Consider the following 15,041-nt stretch of genomic DNA (forward strand, 5'->3'; position numbering starts at 1 on the left):
CCTCTTTGAAATTAGTGTGGTCATGTAGGTGGCTTTAGCAATGAAATGTGAACACAAGCGATGTGCATCACTTCCAGGAAATAGTTTCCTATTCACTGCATCCCCTTTCTCTGATTCAATAACCACGGGAGCACTGATTGAGATATACCTTCAGATATACTTTCTGGGTATCTGAGTGAATACAATGAACAGAGCCTCCTGCTAACTCATGATGGACACAAGAAATTTTGTCCAACAAATAAATTTGTAAGCAAGAAATAAGCTTTGGCAATTTGGGGTTGTTTATTAACAAAGCTTAACCTGGCCTATCCTAGCTTGTATATAAATTAGTACTAGAAATTGGGTACTCATGTAACAGCAACAGCAACAACAACAAAATAACCTAAAATATGTGGCTATGGTTATAGGATTTGGTAACAGGAAGCAAGATAATTATCAGAGTCTGGAAACATACTGATCCATGTTACACAGTGGTGAGTCATTTGGTAAATTGTTGTCTACAACAACTAGGAAGGTAGATGATGTAACAAATGAACTCATAACTCTAGGGGAAGTAGTTGCAAAACACATTGTTAATAAAATGTGTTGGTTGCTCTTGGCAGCCTTCAACAAGGTGTTATGTACTTTGAAAAAAACTCAGAAAAGAATTGGTTAAATACAAGCAATAATGAAAGGGAATAAGAAGAGTCTAGACATTTGTGGACTTGTGGGATTGGAAGAAGCAACTGATCTCAACCCGATTTGTAAAAAGTAAACCCAAGAAAGCCTTTGAGTAAGGAAGACATGATGAAAACCACCCTGTGTGGCAACGTTCAAATCAAGGACATGGTCCCCTCACTCCATTGTTCATGCTTCTGAATGGAGTCAAATGATTTAGAATGAAGATACAGTTAAGTGAATCTTTTTAATTAGATTAAAAAGCTTCAGGGAAGAGCAGCTAATAAGTTGATAAGCTGAGAGTATCTGAGATAGAGAGAGGCATCAGGGTAGGAAGGCAAACAAATAGAGCAAAAATGGCCATTGCATCTCCAAGGGTTCTGTGTGATGGTTGCTACATGGAACTCACTGGAACCAATAGGTAAGAAGTTGACTATGGTCTTGAGAGAGCCGTACTTCCCAAAGCATCACAAGCCTAAATTAAAAGACACGGCAATGAGAGAAGTCCTAAAATGTCTCTTGGCTCCAAGGAGAACATGTTCCCTGATGTGTACTTTGGATATGGTCATGGAGGATAATAGAAATGGAACAGTCTCCCAGCGAGCTGGATGACATGGGGGACAGACCAGAGAAGTTGCTCCAGGGAGCAGAATTGCAGCCTAATCAAGAAACATTCCCTCCCCCAGAGCTGAGAGCATCCTACCCAGTGGGATTTCAGAATTGCTATGAACCAGTGACTACTGTTAGCTCCCATCTCCTTTTTGAATGGGAATGTTTATTGTGGATGGTTTGACCTTCTCCTGTCATTATGTATGGGGTGTATGGGAGGCAAATCATTTATCGTTTTGAGTCTGCAGGTCTCCAGATGCAGAGGAGCCACATCTGGAACAGATGTAGCTATTATAGTGCATCATTCCCTGCTCTATAGGCTATCACACATCACCCACAGACCATACATTTTGAGGTTGATGGGGCTATGATAGGACCAGGACAGGGCTTTTGGGTTTTCTCCCCTTGATGGTGGTGGGGCATGAATATATTTTGCTTGTGGGAGAGACAGTAAGCCAAAAATTTTGTGTCCAGACAGACTTTGATAGTCATTGGTGCTGCTTGCCAAATATTGTTTTGTGCATCCATGTCCTGGGCACATGGTAAGATTGCCTTTGTTGCCCTCTTTGAAGATAGACATTGCCATGTCACTAGCTTTTGCCCATAAACAGGAACGGAGGAGACCTGTCCCACTTGCGAGAGGAAGCGTTAAGACCCTGTGCTCGTGCCCTGCCTTGGTGACTCTGGGAGCCTTTGTTGATGTTTTGTATCCATAACTTGGTCCTGGGTGACCAAGGCGAGCAGAGTTCCCTACTGACCCAAGATGGTCAGGTAGCATGAGCAAGAAATAAAGTTTTGCTGTTAGAAGCCTCTCTGATTTAGCGGTTGTTTTTCACTCCCAGTATAATGTAGCCTATTCCAACTAGGACAGGCCTGAAGCCAGCAAAATAGATCCTAAGAACAATTAGGAGCTCCATTTGATAGAAGCATAGAATCCTTGTAAGAGGGAAGCAGGGAAGAAGCTCTCAAAGGAGAGAGAAACTCAACGCTGTTGGGGACCATATGAAGAGACACATGGGGTTCAGAAATGATTTCGCGGTGACCTGGTAGAAAGTCTCTGGGAAGAGTGGTTGCCAAGAGAGGCTAGAGGCAGCTAGACAAACTGGTCCATTGCAGTCACCCACGTGAGTGAAGGGAAGCCCTAAAGCTTGAGGAGGTGAGAGGTGAACCACAACATTTCAAGACTGAATTTAGGAAAATGGTAATTTAGTTGATTGAAGCAGAAGAGTCAGGAAGAGAAGTGATGTACTTACAAAGCAGTGAATTATGTGGGCACCTTGAAATCTCATCTTCCTGCATGCTTATCTTAAAAATATAGGATCAGTGTACATGATAAGGCTTAGACTCCACAGGCTGGAAAAATCTGATATAGAGATTTGGTCTGTTCCACCCAAATTTCCAAGCAGAGTTATCAATGTGCTCAGAGAAAGGGAGTTCAGGTTGTTTTAAAAGATGCCTGGGAAAGTTGCTCTCAAAATTCCCAAATTAATTTATGCAATAATTAAAAACTTTGCCATTAGAAATTCCTCCCTGCAGTTAACCTAAATTCCTTGGGCTGCAGTTTTGATCTCATTTCTTTCTGTTTTATATATAGGGATGTTGATGGTTTTGTTATTCATATGCATCCTCTGTAAAGGTACATGTACTTGGGACTTAACGCCTAGCCTTCCTCAAAAAGGATGAGAGGCAGCTTCTAATACGTCTGCTTAGAGGTCCTTTTCAAGGAACTGTTTTCATTCCTGCCATCTGAGGCCCATGAGGAGATTTCCTTAATGATATAAAATGACAGCAAAGCTAATAACTTGAACTATCCTGACAAAATAGTAAACTGTAAAAAAAAAACAAACAAACAAAAAAAACCCAAAACAACAACAACAAAACCCTCCCCGTGCCAGGTAAAGTGGATTTTTCTGATCAGAGAAAAATTCTGAACAAAATGATCAACTTTAGTACTACCAGCCTCTGAATTTTAATTCCTTTCATTTCTACTGTGCCTGCCTTTGCCCTTTTTAGATTTGAGAGTATATCCAGCTATATATATATATATATATATATTTACTCCTACTTGACCCTGGAAAACCAGATTTTAGTAAAGCATTTAATAAATTTATTGAAACCAAGGTGTACATGCCTCACACAGTACTTTAATATTAAAGGTGCTGAATAAATGTTTGTTACATGAATAAATGAGTGAGTGAAACACGAATAAAATTTCTGACTATTATTAGCATGTTCTTTATACCTGGTTGTCTGCACTTTTAACAGGGAACACCGATATGAAATTGAGGGAATGGTTGCAAACAGATGGGCAAAGGAAAGGAGTTTTAACACTCTTTGCAAACAGAAGTCTCCCTGGCAGGATAGTAAGTAGTATAGCCTTAAAGGAGTGAGGACTTTTCATTTCCAGAACCCTCTTTGGGGTCTTCCCTTGCCTCCATCTCTCCATTGTCTCTAGGGCCTTGTTGACACTGCCACACCTGGCCGGGCATGTGAGGAAGGCCCAGCTGACACACTGTACAGACAAAGAGCACACACAGGTCCCGGGTTTGCTACTACACTTGTCCCGACTGGGCTGAACCCAGGCTCCCAAGAGGCCATCATTTCTCCCTATGACCCCATCAGCCAATGCCTACTTAACTCTTAATCTCCTCAATCTTTTGGTCATTTGATCTTTCCTTTCTTTACCCCCGGCCAAGCCTGAGTCAAGATGTTCTCAAGGCCCTTCCTGTTTCAGCTGCATGTCTGCCTGCTTGCACTTCCAGGTCAGAACTTATTTCACTGCAACCTCTGACATCCCCCTCAAATCTGCTCTGAATTCTCCGTATCTGCCTTGAATGGCTCCTTTTCCTGGGCACCCAGTTGATCTTCCTTTTCTCTTCCATTTTGGACCCTCTTTCATATCTTTTGCTCATCTCTGCAGTCTCAGTGAGTCCATCATTCCAACCAGCCTTTTATTCTTTCTGCTTTCAACCCCTGGCCTCATATCTTAGTTGACATGTAACCTTGGACAAGTTATTTAATCTCCCTAAGACAGAGATTCCTCATTTGTAAAGTGGGGAAAATCTCATGTATGGAGTTATGGTGATTAAACAATCAAAACAAAGCAAGACAAAGAAATGTAAGCCCTGAGCACTCATTCAGGCACTTAGAACCTCATTAAAACTGAAATCTCTCTCCTGTGTTTTAAACTTTCCATTCCTTCTCTCTAAAAGGCATCTGAATTTCCTTTCATTCCTTCACCTCCCTCAAAGACACACAGACAATTCGTTCCTCTCTGAGGCTGTGATCATTGCAGGGACAGTGCAATCAATGCAGGCTCCTTTCCAAAATGGTCTTTGCTAAAGAGCAAGAGACCAGGATACAGACTATGATACTCACACGCCCATCTCATTTGGAGGAGAGTATTCACACCCCAAAGACAGACCTGTTTTTTTTTAAGCTGGGCATGGTGACAGGGGCTGAATATAATAGGCAATTTCTTGTACAAGTGGTTTTGTTTGTTTATTTTGTCTTTTAACCAGGCTTTTTTTTCTAGCAGTGGGTTGAAAGGTATTTAGATAATTTGTCTATGAGTAAATGAATGAGTTTCCCTGTTTTAAACTTTTTCCCATTTCTTCTTATTTTGGGGGGGAAGGGGTTGGGAGGATAGAGGATATAAGAAGACTGTTATGGTCGGGAAAGATGGGAAACTATCCTGAGTTTATGTCACTGAGGACGTAAACTCATAATTTTGTAGTGTTGGGTTATGCTAGTCTGTTCATCCTCCCATTGGAAGGGGCATCTGCTTCTATATGTTACAGTTACTGAGGGACAGGAGCGGAATATCAAAGCATTTGGGGGAAACAGACAACAAAGGAAAACAGAGACATTTCCCTCCACTTAAGACAAAGAAGGAAAGATGTGGTTATGTTCTTCAATATGGTTCACATCCTTAGGAAAAAAAAAATCGCCATGCTTCCATCTTCATAGCCCGTGCCCCCTCCTTTTCCTGGGAAGAAAAGGAATACAAGGAGCTGTAGGTGGGTGGGAGGGGCACGTGGAATGTGAAGAAACAGCAGAGGATGTAGTGTGTCTAGAGAGAAAAAAGGGAGAAGGAAACTTCTACATAGATAAGCAAAACAAGACACTCCAGCAAGAGGCTACAGTTTTGGGTTCCTGATGTAGAACTGACTCATTTTAAATCTCCAGAATTAAAGCTGAAGGAGAACAACCCCATCTGTCTCTTCTCAAATTATTTCATTTACCAATACTACCTTCTTTTGTCTTCAGACTGTGAACTGCCAGTGCTTTGTGCTTCATCCTTATAATTATACACATTAGTGCTGAAAGTTTCCTCAGAGACCATGTAGACGAGGGATAGCACCTTGTGTCGTGGCTGGTCAATGAGAAGTGTGGTTGAAGCTCTGTTGAGAAGGGATCCGAGGCCTAGTCTGTACTCAGTTGGGAGGGTGCTGGGATCCATTAATTCTGGGATCAGCTAATGCTGTCTGCATGGGTCTGGGGTGGGGCTGAGAGGGAGCAATCTAAGTGGCACCATCCAAGCTAAGAGCATGAGACTCTCATTTAATTTGGGAGGCGGGTGGTGGGACTCAGAGACATCAAACCAGTTGCCAAAAGCCACAGAGCCATTTATTTTTTTAAAAAGTTTCAGGATCAGAAAAAGAATGATGATTTTGAGGATTAACCATCCTGAAAATAAACTAGCATTTAGGATTGAAAATAAATCTTCCTGAAGCCTTTTGTTAGATACATTATCCACATTGCTGGGAGCTCTCCAGAGCCAAGCATGCACAGAAGCCTGGGGCCCATCTCACCGATTTCAGAGGAGTTTCAAAGTCTATAATATCAGAGGCTGACTATTTCTTCCAGGAGAAAATTTTTCTTAGTGCTTGGATGAAGGGATAAAGAACTACGAAGAGATTTTAGAGTGTTATTTGCTTAGGATTAATGGACATTTATTTGAATTTAACTTTAGAATCTTTTACATGACAGCTCACTTAATGTCATTTTTTAAAAGTCCTTTTTACAGTCTATTGAATAAAAGTCCACGATGGGATTTGGACATGGCTTTAACTAATCATGGAAGCAGACAGGAGTCTCCTTTCCAGAATAAATAGCATACTATAGCAAATCCAAGTAAAAGACTTAAATCCCTCATCAGAGCCAAGATGTGGTGACCTGCTTTGAGGGAACTTGGGCCTCCAAACCTCTCTCCTACTTGCCTGAGAATTTACTATTAAACATTCAGAAGTTCTTTTTGAAAATACTAATATTCTTGGGTGATATGCCATTTCAAATTCGTTGTTAGTTAATAATGAAGAAAGAAGGAAAAGCTAACGGTGAGGGGAAGGGATTTGTTACTATCTGTGGGAGAAGAGAAGGGAGTGAGAGAGATAATGGTCCCCAGAGAGTAGCTACAGAAGTTTTGCAGCCCAAAGATGGAGTTCATTGTCTCAAGACTCCTTCTGACTCCAGAATGTTCAACTGACCTTAGGCCTTATCTACCTGAAGACACAATCATTGACATTAAGTAGCTGATGAAAACCAGCCTCAGAAATAAGCTCTCAAGATGCCTTTGGAAAACAGAAAAGAAAGAAGAAAAACAATGTAAGAAAGTGTAGGAGTGCCTCTTCTCCAACATTCCTGAGAGAAGATGGGAGTTGAAAACCTCAAACAAAATGTTTGCCCCATCTCACTTGGCTAATTTTAGTTATCTTGGTTCATGGCTATGATTCATCCCTAAAGCTGTGAATTGCTGAGGAGGAAGGAGGAAAAAAAATGGACTTAAATGTCAAAGAAGTAGGAACAAAAATATAGTTTTCTTTTTTGGGGAACTAGAATTCCAGGATATGGGGATCTTTTTTTCTTATGAAGGATGGAATACTTCGAACTAGAAAAATAATGAGCTCCAGTCAAAACATCGTCAAGAAAGAAAAGAATGGATTATGAGTTATGTCATGTGCGAATTTTTGCTTTCCTAGTGTGTTCCCCTTCTTTCCCTTGTGTACCTCTTGAAATCTCATTAAACTAGACATCACTAAGACACCTATGTCGTTGAGTATGATGGAAGCTTAATATGTGGACCGTAAGGGGAAAGGGAGCTCCTGGAGCAGACGAGGGAGAAATGAATGGAGACAAACAGACTATGACAAATAAGTCTGGGGGAGGTGATGGTAGCACAGGGAAGAAAGGCGTGTGTGAATGACAGTGAGCTGTTGTCTTGCCTACTGAAGAATGGAGGGTGACAGAGATGGTTTGGTGAAACTCCATCCTTAGAAAAGAAAAACATTTTTCAGTGTAGTAGGTGTCCCCTAGTAAATTGGGTACCATTTGGAATTTCCACAGGTTTGGAGGAAGAAAGGCGCAGTCACTACTCTGATGCTCAGGTACCTGACCTTTCTACCATCAGTTTAGCCACTATCTGTGTATTCACCTTTTTCTGCTCTTCAAACTTCTGAACAGTAAAAAATATATATATATAGAATGGTTGTAAAAACAGGCTCTAGGACATTAAAGGAAGATAACTTCAGGTGGAAGCAAAATGAAAGAGTTCCAGTGACTTCAGAGCAGATTCCCCACAGCCCTGAAGCTAATAAGGAGATGGGTCCAAGACTCAACGGTGAAAGTTGATTTCTGCACCTCCCCTGTCCTCAGCCTCCTTAGAGCACTCCCCGCACCCTCCCCTGTGGCTCTGTTCTTTTCTCTTCTCCTTGTCCCTGGTAGGACTCAAGCAGCAGCAGTCATTGTATCTCATCCCCCACGACCCAAAGCATCATGCATCTGAAGTGACATGCATCCCAATAGATAAATGAATGAGATATAAAGGGGGTGGAAGGGACTCTGGAAGTTGCAGAATCCCACTGCTTGGTTTGCATTTGAGGACACTGAGATCTTGAGGGTCAAAGTGAATTTCTTGCCCAAAGCATCCCCGTTTTTTTGCATCTTCTAGAAGATGTCAGTTAACACCACGGCTGTGACTACCTTTGATTGTCTCTAGGGGAGATATATTCTAAAGTTCATAGAAGATACTTCCCAGAAGGTTCCTTGGCCCCCCCAATTTTCCTACCACCTCGGCCCACTGCCATTATTACAAACCCAGTTCTTTGCAGACTGGCTCAGTTCTTTTCTGAGCCTCTGTGAGGGGTGCCACAGTGCAATGAAGACCCGATTGTATTTTCCATTTCTGTGATCAACTGTTACCTTGTGTGGCAGGGTTAAGGGGTTACATTGTGTTTCCCACACTGATATGTCGAAGTTTTGTTTCCCACACTGATATGTCAAAGTCCTAAATTTAATACCTGTGAACATGACCTTGCCTGGAAATAGGGTCTTTGCAGATTTAATCAAGTTAAAAATGAGGTCATTATTGATCCTATATGATCCAATATGACTGACGTCATAAGAAGACAACCACGCGAAGACATGGAAAGGAGAAGCCCAGGTGACGACAGAGGCAGAGATCAAAGTGCCGTAGTTGCGAGCCAAGGGATGCCAAGGGTGGCCGGACACAGCCAGAAGCTAGGAAGAGGCAACGAGGGATTATTCTTTCCAGGCTTCAGAAGGAGCGTGGCCCTGACAATACCTTGATTTCAGACTTCCAGCTTCCAGAACTGTGAGATAATAAATCTGTACTGTTTCAAGTTCATGGTACTTGGTCATGGCAACACTAGGAAACTATCACCTGCAGTAATAAAGGCAAAGAGGAAGGGCAACCAGAAGCCGAAGGAAAGAAAGAGCTGCTTTTCTTGGGTTGGTTTACTAATGTCATTGGTATTCATTTTTCATTGAAATGATCCACAGTGGTTCCACATGATCCTCTGAAAAAAAATTCATGAGGGGACCCTCTCTGTCACTTCTTTAAGATATAATATATTGATAGTTTGCTAATGGAATACATTTCCATGATAGAAGTCAGCAGTTTTTTAGTATTCTAGGTTTAATAATCTAGTTTCTTCTCCTCAATCTGATGGATTTGGTCTTTTTTCTGTTTTATTTACTTTGCCTTTTAATATTTTATTTTGTAATGCAATATAAATGCATGAATAGTAATATATATTTCCTCAAAATATGGAATCAAAGGCACTTAAAAATACTAATTACCCATAATACTTTTTTTAGTCCAAATGATGATCCACATGATGATCTGTTCCAAGGCTCTGATTTGCTCTCCAGAAATAATATTAACAATTAAGTCAGCCCTTACAATAATCAGTTTCAGTAGTTTCTTTTGTAATGCTGTTCTCTGTTTACAAATAGCACAAACTGAAGTAAGGACTACTTAGAATCATACTTTTCAAAACAAAAAAAATTTTTTTAAGGTCTTACAAATTATAATATGTATCGAGTGTCCAAGTTTAAAAACATCTGTCAAGAATTTTCACATATTACCCAAATTTTAAGCATAGCCACATTCTATAACCTTCTCCAAGATAATCTACTCTATTTTATTACTCAATCATCTGAAAAATTCAAGAGTTTTTTAAGGAAGTGTTGCCCCATAGATTTAGTGGCTAAACAACGTCCAAGAGTGGGGATACACAGATATCCTCATTGGTCAGAAATCTTACTTCTTTTTAGAGGCCATTCTGGATTGTTGCAAACTCTTTTGGAAGGTTGGGGGTTCAGCTTATGCTCTATGCAGGGCGAACCTGGATGCCTATGTCTTTGAAGGCACTGGGATGTATGAGTCAGACCCAAGGTCAAGATCAATAGAACATTCAATACATCACAGTGCTCCATCTGTGGGATGTTTTCTGCCCCATTTACGCTAGAAGTTGCAAGATCGGATTGTAGGTGATTATACAGGGGGCGGGGCTACCGGAAGTAGAGCGTTGGAAACACTTACTTGAGTGTGGTGAGTTCTGTAAGGGATGGCTGAGTAGCCTTGAGATAGCTTTCCCTTCGCGCAGCAACTTTGGGAGAAGGCTTGGGGCTGGTGTCCGAGTCCCCGCTGTCTTCATCTCCCATGGCCTTGATGTAGCTGCCGCTCCGCATTCTACGGCAGGGAATTTCATCATCTTTACCTCGAGGGGTGTACCCTGTCCATTCATCCTGTGGGACCTATGCAGATACAAAACAGATAGTTCCTGCTTTATAAAAGTCTATCTTCTTCTTTTCTTTCCTGACTGTGAATATGGATAATACAGGTAATTATGTAAAACTTTAGACATTAACTTTTCAATAATAGTGTTTTACCATAATTGGTCTGAAAATATTTTGAATACATGCAAATCTATGTCTCAAGCTTTGAAAGAACCTGTGTACTAGGAAAAATTATAACCATTTGATTCACTTCTCCATTTTCTCACGCTGAAAATAATTGTCAGGCATACGGATGCCGTTGGAAAGCGGTTTTATTTGAGGTTTTCAATGATTTGTTTTTAGTTGTTATTTAAAATTCAGGAATATTTCTCTTTTACCTTCCCTGCATCTTCCATCTCTAGCATCTTGTATCCATAGTGCTTCCTCTTAAACCAGTGGTCTACACCAGCTGCATTCACTTCCCAAGCACTGATTCTTTCTGAATCCTCTTAATTTGGATTCAGCCTCCATAGAGTGCTCGAACACTCTTTGAAGGTTTCCAATGATCTCCTCATGAAAGCTAGTGGCACTTTCTTAATTTAAATTTTTCTTGGCCTCTTCACACACACACACACACACACACACACACACTCAAAACACCTCTTAAGAGTCTCCCCCCTTTTGGCTTTCTTGTTACTCTACTTACCTGATTTATCCACTACTTATCGGAATTGTTCTTTCCCTCTAGCTTTGCTGGATCCTGCTCCAAGTCCCTAATTGTGGGGACCCCTCAAGACAATGTTCTCAGCACGCTGTTCGTTTTTCTTTCTACAATCATTTCCTTTGAGTTCAGCAGGGCACCACCCTATGCTACAGAGGGCTTCTTTCTGACCTTATTTTCAGTTCTTAGATGCCCCAGTTCAACACGGACCCAACCTAGGGTCTCATATCTCCTCCATTTGGTAAAAGAAATGCATAAGAATGGCCACTCTTGTATCCATTAAGAAGGAACGAACATCCTACGTACTGTGCACAGAACACTGCACAGGGCTTAATTAAAAGAGACCAGAAAATGGGGAGGCTGGTTCTTGCCCTCAACAAGCTGATAACAGAGATGAGAAGACAGAGCATACAAAAATTTGGGAACAGTTCCAAGTCAACATGTTAGCAAGTTTCAGACGTGGTGCCGTAGATAGACTACGCACTAAGGAGACACTAGGAACAGGAGTTATCAGTAATGGTGATGGGGAAGGAGGATCCAGGAAGCACTCCCTAGAACTGGCCAGGTTTGCACTGAGAAGGTAAAAAGGTATTGAATATTTTCATGCTAACTATTCACTGATTATCCATTAAATAATGCCATGTTTCATTATTAACATTTAACTATGCTAAGAAATTTGCTTATAGGATCTTGCTTCATCGATACAACAACTCTGTGTATTTTTCTGTATTTCTCGGATGAGAAGCAGAAGCTCAGAGAGCTTAAGAAATTTGCCAAAGAACACACAACTAATAAATGGCGGCACTAGGGTCCAAAGCATTTTTGGCTTAACTCAAAGATAAGTGTGTACTTAATCTAAAATTTATGATTAATAACATACAAATTTTAAATCTAAAGTGTTAACTGTCCACAATGATACACACACAAAGTAGACATAGATTTTTAAACATTATCGGTTCTAGGAACTGAGAACAGACATTCCACTAAAAGCACTATTCTTTCCTCCTTAATTTATACATTTATCTATATAATTTGAAAACGTATATCTAGAAACATCAGACTGAAGAGATGCTACTATTCCTGGACCTGAAAACAGTGGTTTGTAGGTTCTAATGCTGAAAACTACCAATAAAGTTTGGTTAAGCTTCACTATGCAGCTTATTTTATTTAACAAACTCTTAAATCATGCTTCCTATGTGCAGGCACTGTTCTAAATGCTTTATAAATGTTAACTCATTTGATCCACACAGCTAAGGGCACTATTATTATCCCCATTTTACAAATGAGGAAACTGAGGTTATGTAACTCGCCCAACATCCCAGCTACAAAGGGGCAGAGTTCCAGCCCAGCAGCTCTTGGGGTCTTGCCGTGACCATATTTGATGCTGTCTCTCTCTGTATGATCTTGTGGCACCTATAGAACTGAACAACTATAGTCCCATGACACCTTCGTCATCCATCGCGTCTGATCCATTTGCCATTTATTAATTATGGTAGTAGCAACGTAGAGTTTTTGCTTTTTTAGCTAAAAACCCATCCACATCACCATAGCAACAGGGAGACTTCTTAGGGAAATTATAAATGCTGAGAACAGTCTTGTTTTCCTTCCATTGGCAGGTGAGTCACTGCAAAGATATGATCATACTCAGAACCTCATTATTGGCTCAGTAATTACATCTTATAAATTAAGTTGGTACAGCTGAGGGTCACAGAGGAGGCAGCCAACGCTTGCCATTTCTCAGTACTAATGCACAGCTCATAAGTGTTGCTCTCTGAACTATGTCAGAGACCAATGACAACTTATTAGCTCATATTGCTTATGAAACAAAACATGGCAAATTTTTGTTTAGGTGGTTTTTTTCCCCCAAATTTAGTTTATGGTAGAAACTTGGTCTTATACTAGAAACAGGCTGCAACTGTTGCTAAGGGAACCAGCTGGGGAGTATTTAATGCGTATATGTTTCAATTAAACATATTTTTCAAATGATAGCAGCTAAGAAGTTTATGGAAGTGATTTGCTTTGGAATGGATTTTAAAAATCAATACATTATTCATACACTGAAAAGTAGCCTACAATAAATTACATGTAAAATAATACAGAAATTAGCTCCAGGAAAAACGTAAAGAAACAGAACCTCAAGACTTTGGAGAAGAAAAATACTGTTGCTGAACAATATGGGCCAGCAAAATCGCTATAATTTGAGCCACAGTTTTTATTATGTCTCTTAAATTTGAAAGCAAAAGAGGAGGCAGTGGTTGGTTACATTGTTTTCAAGGAAAGCATACCAGTTTGTTTAGGGGCCAGGGCATGAAACGTTACTCCCTTTCCATTGAAAAGAAAGGAGAGTCATGTGCTGCAGCTACTATTGTGATCTAGTCAAGGTTGCTGTGTCTTTCTGTGTCAGTTGCACAGAGAGAAAAGATTTAGGCAAATCCAAAGAAAAAACTAACCTTGCAGCTGTCTGCGAAAACCTTCCTATTACTGGTCCTAGTGGTTAGGGGAATGGAAGTCTTTGTAACAAAGGGAAGCTGGAGCAGATAAAGGAGCAGCCTGGGCGCTTGTTGATGACAGGCAAGCCAGATGTCCTGCTTGCCTGCACGAGCTTCGTTAAAGAAATAGCAATAAAATCAGTCTAATAAAGCTTAGGGTTTAACAACAGTATGGGTTAGAGAAAAAGAGGATTATTTGTTTTTTAATGCGTATGTTTAAGCATGAAACTCCAGTGGAGAACTTTATTTTTGAGAGAACAAAATGAGGATTAGTGTGCATTTTTCTATTTTGGGGATAGCCAGGCTATAATTTAAACCATATGTCATGGTTCAGGAGTAAAAAGACCTGTCTCTGACAAGGAATGACCATAACCAGGTGCTATCATCCTCTAATTACAGGATGAAGATGCTTTCTTAGTTGAAATAGTGTCATGGGCACTGAATGATGGGCCATCCTAATGCAACAAGAGAAAATTAATACCACCTAATGGTGGCATGCTTACATTTTCGGTCTCCCTCTTTGCCTCTCTCCTTGTCTGCCTCCCTTCTTCCTTCACTTTTGCAAGGTTCTTTTTCTTTTTTCTTTTTTTTTCCAGAGAAGGCAGGATTTATTACTTGCAGCAAGTAAGGAAAACACCTGCTTTCCCAAAGCGGTGTCTCTGCAAGTATTTTTTGCTTGTTCATTTTCCAGCCATGGTCTGGGTGCCGGGAACGTGCAGGCAGTGAACCATACAAATGTTGATCCCAAGTTGTGGAGCTTACATTGCAGAAGGAGAGCAGGAAGAGATGGATGATAGACAAGTATACCCATAAATGAACGAGACGATTTCAGAAACCATAAATGCCGTTAGGAAAATAAGATGGGGTGATGTGACAAAGGGGTTGGAGGAGAACTCCTTTAACTTGTTCCTCAGCGAAGCCACTGGGAAGAGGTAACATCTAAGAGGAGATCAGTTCCGACCAAAGGAGCCAACCTGGAGGAGAGCTGGGGAGGCGCTTCCAGGCAGAAGGATCAGCCAGTGCGAAGTCTCTAGAGTAGGGATAAGCTTTGTGTGTAACTGAAGCCTAGGAAGAAGATGCCATTGTGGCGGGAGAGTCCTGACCAAGAGGGAAATGCCAGGAGAGGCTGGGGAGGTGGGACCAGGTCACACAGGCTCTTGTAAACCCATCTCAAATCTTCCTTCAAGCTGAACTCAGCAATCCCAAAGTTCCCTCCAACTGCTCCAGCCTAAATTCAACTCCTTTGTGAAATCTATAGCATGTACCATCTACATAAGGGGTCAGCCAACTGTAGCTCACAGGTGAAATCCAGCTTGCCATCTGCATTTGTAAATAAAGTTTTATTGGCACACAGTCATGCTCACTCATTACGTATTGACTGTGGCTGGTTTTAAATGAGAAGGGCAGAGTTGTATGGTTGTGATGGAGACGGTATGGCCCCTAACCTGATCCACAGATTCCTTCTAAGTACTTAAGTTGCATAATCCTACAATGGCATTTATATACATGACTTGTTTTCTGTGTCTTTGTGTCATCTCTCCAGT

General features: G+C 40.9%; 1 protein-coding gene across 22 annotated transcripts in view; it reads right to left on the minus strand.

Moving 5' to 3' along the window:
• Positions 1 to 15,041, minus strand: part of DLGAP1 (DLG associated protein 1) — an 856,539-nt gene that overhangs the window by 253,574 nt on the left and 587,924 nt on the right. For all 22 annotated transcript variants that reach the window (XM_082353525.1, XM_082353532.1, XM_082353530.1 and 19 more), the window contains one exon: positions 10,112 to 10,326. In XM_082353525.1, the coding sequence (XP_082209651.1) occupies positions 10,112 to 10,326 (215 nt within the window). The remainder of the gene's footprint in view (positions 1 to 10,111; positions 10,327 to 15,041) is intronic.

Source organism: Balaenoptera borealis, assembly GCF_965194805.1.
Source record: "Balaenoptera borealis genome assembly, chromosome: 14".
Lineage (NCBI taxonomy): Eukaryota > Metazoa > Chordata > Mammalia > Artiodactyla > Balaenopteridae > Balaenoptera > Balaenoptera borealis.